This window comes from Micropterus dolomieu, linkage group LG01 (genome assembly GCF_021292245.1).
Source record: "Micropterus dolomieu isolate WLL.071019.BEF.003 ecotype Adirondacks linkage group LG01, ASM2129224v1, whole genome shotgun sequence".
Classification (NCBI taxonomy): domain Eukaryota; kingdom Metazoa; phylum Chordata; class Actinopteri; order Centrarchiformes; family Centrarchidae; genus Micropterus; species Micropterus dolomieu.
Window position 1 is genome coordinate 648,608 of NC_060150.1, and position 6,992 is coordinate 655,599.

At 43.8% G+C, this 6,992-nt stretch overlaps 3 protein-coding genes across 3 annotated transcripts in view; 1 reads left to right on the top strand and 2 right to left on the bottom strand.

Annotated features, from left to right (window-relative positions):
- Positions 1-6,992, bottom strand: part of LOC123971220 (NACHT, LRR and PYD domains-containing protein 12-like) — a 524,333-nt gene that overhangs the window by 463,674 nt on the left and 53,667 nt on the right. The gene's annotated exons all lie outside the window — the stretch shown is intronic.
- The window catches only part of LOC123971384 (zinc finger and SCAN domain-containing protein 10-like), a 54,742-nt gene that overhangs the window by 21,947 nt on the left and 25,803 nt on the right, over positions 1-6,992 (bottom strand). The window lies entirely within an intron of this gene.
- LOC123971348 (NLR family CARD domain-containing protein 3-like) overlaps positions 1-6,992 on the top strand; it is a 22,000-nt gene that overhangs the window by 5,896 nt on the left and 9,112 nt on the right. The window contains exons 2-6 of the mRNA XM_046050103.1: positions 36-176; positions 264-395; positions 5,226-5,304; positions 5,467-5,695; positions 5,881-5,990. Of these exons, the coding sequence (XP_045906059.1) occupies positions 40-176; positions 264-395; positions 5,226-5,304; positions 5,467-5,695; positions 5,881-5,990 (687 nt within the window). The 5' untranslated portion in view covers positions 36-39. The remainder of the gene's footprint in view (positions 1-35; positions 177-263; positions 396-5,225; positions 5,305-5,466; positions 5,696-5,880; positions 5,991-6,992) is intronic.

Sequence of the window (6,992 nt, forward strand, 5' to 3'; positions counted from 1 at the left end):
AAATGATGGAAAGGAGGATTTGAGTTGATGTGCAGATGAATGATTTGTGTTTCCTCTCCAGGTGAAAGTGGATGTGAGTTGAGCAGCATGAGTCAGTGTGAGGACAGAGAGGAGGGAGTCCCTCCCTCTAAAAGCACTCTGTGTGGGGAACATGACAGCCAGACCAAAGCTCAGAGGTGAGATGAGGATCTCTAACTGTCCAGGACTCAAATCACTCCACCATCATTATTCACTCTCAAAGCTCTGTGTGTGTTGTGTTGAAGCCCAGAGCAGCAGCAGGGACCGGACTCTGCTGGACCTGGACCTGGACCTGAGCCCAGCTGTGTGTCCTTCAAGAGTGACCACTCAAAGGATATTATTATTGAATTTAAAGGACAACCGTCTGCTGCAGAGAGGTCAGCTGTTAATCCCATTAAACTCTGACTGATTCATGTTTAATGTTATTTATCCAGAGAAGTTTTATTAAAGCTGTGTGTTTATTTCAGGCAGGTAAACAGAGAACTGAAAATCTTTACTTAAGTAAAAGTACAACTACTCCCATAAAAAGTACTCAAGTAAAAGTATCATCATTCACTCAACAGCTGTCTGTCTGTGCTCTCCCTTTTCTTTACATTATCAATTAACCTGTAGATAATTGATTATGGATTATTTGTTAATCGATTCAGAATCGTCCAAATCCGCATTGCAATGTATGCAATTATTTTCCACACCCCTATCCTCGACACCCACTTCAGCACAGTAAGCAAACTGCAATGGGTGTAGGGAGGTGGTCACCTGAGGCCTTTCCAGGACTTTCATTATGTGGGATAATAATGCCACCGCTCTATAATGTTTGAGGACAGATGGAGACGTCTTCTTTGGTTCCCGGAACAAGGCAGGATGTCTTTCATAGCAATGGAACGTTCTCCTGGCTCAGGCTAAGATTGAAGAGGTGGTGTAGGATCCCGCATAGCTGGTCTGTGCTGTCATAACAGTTGCAAACAAGGTAGCTAACAATTAGACTATCAATGAGACATTACTATGACGCTATGATGGCAGTTGTTGTTGAAATAAACATTTGACGGACGCACATGTTTTTCTGTAGGTTTATTTAAACATCTGCAGATGCAATCATTGCGACACACATATACCAGAGTATGTGCAAATAAGTCAAAACAGCGATAACAACACAGAGGAAGACCCATCTACTAATGTCACAGTAATGTTACTTACTGCGGCCTAACTGTTATAAACTGTAACATTCACAGTCCAGCTCACTAACCATTTTTTTATCATCCAACACATTATGCTGTGCTCACAATGCTGAGCCTCCTGTGAAAGATACACAGATAACAAAGATAGTTACTGAAAAGCTGACAGGCGAGCTAATGCCGATGTAGCACTTCGGCTAAATGCAGTATATCAGAATTAGAAGGAGCTTTTTTGCCAAGTAGTGTTTCACACATATGAGGAATTTGCTTTGGTGATAAGGTGCTACACGTAGACAAACATACAGTTGACATAAATAAATGTAGAAATATATAAATATGGAATAAACAGATGCTATATAAAAGAATAGAGAAAAATAACACAGCTATTTGCAAAGAAAGAACAACGAAGCAGATATTTACATGTGCATTACTCCGGTTTGTGTTGTGCAGACGTATTGCAACGGAAGAAAATATTGTGTACATAAATATATAGAGTAACAACAATTAACAAAAAATATGTGCTATGTGCCAGGTTCATGCATGACATGAAATGAAGTGATATTTACATGTGCAGAGGCCTTGTTGATGAGGCTAGCTGGAGACGGGAAGAAGCTGTTTTTGTGGCAAGAAGTTTTGGTCCTGATGGACCGCAGCCTCCTGCCAGAGGAGAGAGTCTGAAACAGTTTGTGTCCGGGGTGGGAGTAGTCAGCTGCGATCTTTCCTGCTCGCCTCAGAGACCTGGAGGCGTACAGGTCCTGAAGTGATGGAAGATTGCAGCCAATCACCTTCTCTGCAGAGTGAATGATATGATGCAGCCTGCCCTTGTTCCTGGCAGTGGCAGCAGCATACCAGATGGTGATGGAGGAGGTGAGGATGGAGGAGGTGATGGCGGTGTAGAAGTGCACCATCATTGTACTTTTGCAATAATATAGTAATAAAATCAAAAACAGGCTATAGTATAGAGAACACTATAATGAATATATACACACTATAAGCAGAACAGACAGATTGAGACAGTAGTTCAATAGTGCCATGAGCAAAGTGCAAAGTGTTAAACAGGTGTACATACACATAAATGTACACATGTACACAGTGTGATGAGTGCAAAAAATGCTGGAATAAATCAATATTATGTGCAGGTGTTATGTAAATAAGATTTGGTATACAGTATATACAATATGACAATACGAACAGTAAGAACAGCTCTGAAATGGAGAACGGTGAATTAAGAAATGGTATGTGGTAGCCAATAAACAGGAATTATTGCACAGCAATGGTTCCTGACACTGTGAGTCAGAGTCAGCTGTTCATCAGAGTGATGGCTTGTGGGAAGAAACTGTTCCTGAGTCTGTTGGTTTTGGTGTACAGTGCTCTGTAGCGCCTACCAGAGGGGAGGAGCTGGAACAGGTTGTGTCCGGGGTGAGATGGATCTGCAGTGTTTCTGCCCGTTTCGTGACTTGAAATATATAAGTCCTGAATGGAGGGCAGGTTGGCACCGATGATCTTTTCTGCAGTCCTGACTGTCCATTGCAGTCTGCTCCTGTCCTTTTTGGTGGCAGATCCAAACCAGACAGTGATGGAGGTGCAGAGAACAGACTGGATGATGGCTGTGTAGAAGTGGATCAGCAGCTCCTTGGGCAGGTTGAGCTTCCTGAGCTGGCGCAGGAAGTACATCCTCTGCTGGGCCTTCTTGATGATGGTGTCCGTGTTGGGCTCACACTTCAGGTCCTGGGATGTACAGGGAACCCATAAATTTGAAGGATTCCACAGCAGACACAGGGCTGTTGAGTATGGTGATGGGGGGCAAAGTGGGGGGGCTCCTCCTGAAGTCCACGATCATCTCCACAGTTTTGAGCGTGTTAAGCTCCAGGTTGTTCTGACCGCAACAGAGAGCCAGCTGATCAACCTCCCGTCTGTAGGCTGACCCGTCACTGTCCCAGATGAGGCCAATGACCGTTATGTCGTCAGCAAACTTCAGGAGTTTGCCAGATGGGTCTCCTAAGGTGCAGTTGTTGTTTTAGAGGGAGAAGTTCAGTGATGAGAGCACACACCCCTGGGGGATGCCAGTGCTGATGGTTCTGGATGTGATGTTCCCCAGCCTCACCTGCTGACTCCTGTCAGTCAGGAAGTTTGTAATGCACTGACAGGTGGAGGTTGGCACAGTGAGCTGGGTGAGTTTGGTGCTGAGGATGTTCGGAATGATGGTGTTGAACGCCGAACAGGAAGTCCACAAACAGGATCCTTGCATATGTCCCTGGAGAGTCGAGGGGTTGCAGGATGTGATGCAGACCAAGGTTGACTGCATCTGACCTGTTAGCCCTGTAGGCAAACTGCAGGGGGTCCAGCAAGGGGCCTGTAATGTCCTTCAGGTGGGCCAACACCAGTCTTTCAAAGGACATGACTACAGATGTCAGGGCGACAGGCATTTAACCTCTTAACATTCCATTCCATGGTCCGTCAGGTCCTGGCGGCAGCTTTTGGTATGTGCACACAGCTGCTATGGTAACTTCATACTCATATGATCCACCATTTGAAAGCTAAAATCCTCGTGATTCGACCAATGCAAACCATTCCAAGATACAATCACCACAGCGGGTACAATCAGAGCCTCTGTCAGACCAGCCAGTACAATCCAAATTGACGCGAATCACATATGAAGCCTAATCCACTGATTGATTATATTCCATCAAAAACGGTATTGTTACGTTGTCAAGGGTACAGACGATCCAATCCAGTAAAAATATTAAGTCCAAAACTAGTTAGTCCAATATTCCATCAATAAATCCCAAGGGACAGTCAATTGCAACCAATTGTGCCGATGGCTGGCACTTCATGTAGCCAATAAAACTCAGAAAATAGCAATATCCAGCTTTAAGAAGTAAGTTCATGATCTACCAGCAAAAAAACACATCTGCGTCAAGCTACCGGCTAATACAGAGCGATGCAGCAGCAGCAGCCAGCTGTTTCTGCACAATAGAAGTCAGTGCAGTCTAAACGGCGTGAAATTACATGTGAAATGCAAAAAATGGAATACCACGCCAAATGACTTAAGAAATCGGCGTGTTGTTCCTTTTGATGACACCAGGCTACTCACTCAGGAAATAACTTCTGTTAGTTTCATTTTATAGGCTTTTGTCACAACAGAGGAAAAAACTAGAGTATCTCTTGAGAATCTCTCTCTCTGTCCCACCATACCCCCTTCTTGACACATGTATCAACTTTACTTTGTCAGTGAATGATCAACCTGCGTTTATACCATACAGCTTTTCCCTCTGAAGTTGCTCTGACCTATAAATGAAAATCAAACGGTAGTTAGGGTTGTGATGTTGTTTAAATGTTCTTTTTAGCTTGTACATTGTACAATGTTCCCTGGTGTTTTACTTTGTTTATGCCCATTATTCTCTTATTTCCCTTCCAACTTTGTTCTTACAAGAAAACCAAGAGGAGAAATCATCTGGTTACATTAACCGTACTTCTCTGATTGTTCTCTGGTTGTTAGTTTAGCTTAAACAGCACAGATGTTCACCAGAATGATCCTGAAAGCAGACCAACATCCTCCTTTTCAGGCATTGTTTGGTCCACAATACAGTTTGAATGAAACAAACTAACCTGGCAAAACCAATCAGTTCGTTTTAGTTGTTAATTTAAAAAAAAAAGAAAATAACAAATACATACATGTATATGCATAACACAAACAGCATAAAAACTTTATTTTCCTGATGATTCACTCATTTCACCTGTTACAGGTATATAGTGATTACTACAAACAGGTAGCGTCCAGATAACTTCCAAGAGCAGGAGTGACAAAACCTAACAAGCTGGTGAAAGAAAAAAAGAAAACTGAAAGCTGCACAGAAATATACACTGGACTGTTGATTCACAGCGTGATCAGCAGTACGACCAACACTTTAATGTCAGGGGAAACCATCCGAGTCTTTATTTTAATCAACACTTTAGGTCAAATGGCCTTTACCCTTTTTTTGGATCTGTGTGGACAGACATAATGTGATCTAACTCTTCATGATATCTCCACAGAGTCCACCAGGAGAGCTCAGAAGTTCCCAGTGGTCAGTCTGCCCAGCAGCATCAAACACACCTGGACTCCATATTTATGGTCTGTACATGTACAACAACTACTTTTCCGTCTATTCTGTTCACAATAATCTCCACGCTGCACTTTTTAGACCAGTGGATTGTCAGTCTGTCCAACATGGATCTGATGTTTGGTTCCATGATTTTACTTTGATTGTGTCCTTTATATAATATTCTGTTCCAGCTGCTGGAGGAAAACATTGTCACTTTTGTGAAGAACGAGCTGAAGAAGATCCACAAGGTTCTGAGTTCAGATTACCCAGAATGCTTAGAGAGTCAGAGGGAGGATGAGGAGATGTTGGAGGGTGAGGAGGAAGAGCAGAGGAGGAGCAGCAGAGAGGCATTTCTGAAGATCACACTGCACTTCCTGAGGAGAATGAAGCAGGAGGAGCTGGCTGAGCGTCTGCAGAGCGGTAAGAGGATTTCTCTAAAGATTTAAACTGCTGGATAAACGGGACATTTACTGATGGCTCAGCAGATGGAGGGAAACGTGGTTACATATGCATTCTTTAAAGGAATTAAATTGTCATATTTTCCTTATTACAAAATGGTGAAATGTTGACAAAAATTTTATCTTTTATCTCGTTTGCTCATACAGAACCTCCTTTTGCAGTCTGTCAGCGTAAACTTAAAGCTAACCTGAAGGAGAAGTTCCAGTGTGTGTTTGAGGGGATTGCTAAAGCAGGAAACCCAACCCTTCTGAACCAGATCTACACAGAGCTCTACATCACAGAGGGAGGGACTGCAGAGGTCAATGATGAACATGAGGTCAGACAGATTGAAACAGCATCCAGGAAACCAGCCAGACCAGAAACAACAATCAGACAAGAAGACATCTTTAAACCCTCACCTGGAAGAGATGAACCAATCAGAACAGTGATGACAAAGGGAGTGGCTGGCATTGGGAAAACAGTCTTAACACAGAAGTTCACTCTGGACTGGGCTGAAGGCAAAGCCAACCAGGACATACAGTTCACATTTCCATTCACTTTCAGAGAGCTGAATGTGCTGAAAGAGAAAAAGTACAGCTTGGTGGAACTTGTTCATCACTTCTTTACTGAAACCAAAGAATCAGGAATCTGCAGGTTTGAAGAGTTCCAGATTGTGTTCATCTTTGACGGTCTGGATGAGTGTCGACTTCCTCTGGACTTCCACAACAATGAGGTCCTGACTGATGTCACAGAGTCCACCTCAGTGGATGTGCTGCTGACAAACCTCATCAGGGGGAACCTGCTTCCCTCTGCTCGCCTCTGGATAACCACACGACCTGCAGCAGCCAATCAGATCCCTCCTGAGTGTGTTGACATGGTGACAGAGGTTAGAGGGTTCACTGACCCACAGAAGAAGGAGTACTTCAGGAAGAGATCCAGAGATAAGAAGCAGGCTAGCAGCATAATCTCCCACATCAAGACATCACGAAGCCTCCACATCATGTGCCACATCCCAGTCTTCTGCTGGATCACTGCTACAGTTCTGGAGGAGGTGTTGAGGACCACAGAGGGAGGAGAGCTGCCCAAGACCCTGACTGAGATGTACATCCACTTCCTGGTGGTTCAGTCCAAACTGAAGAACACCAAGTATGATGGAGGATCTGAGACAGATCCACACTGGAGTCCAGAGAGCAGGAAGATGATTGAGTCTCTGGGAAAACTGGCTTTTGAGCAGCTGCAGAAAGGCAACCTGATCTTCTATGAATCAGACCTGACAGAG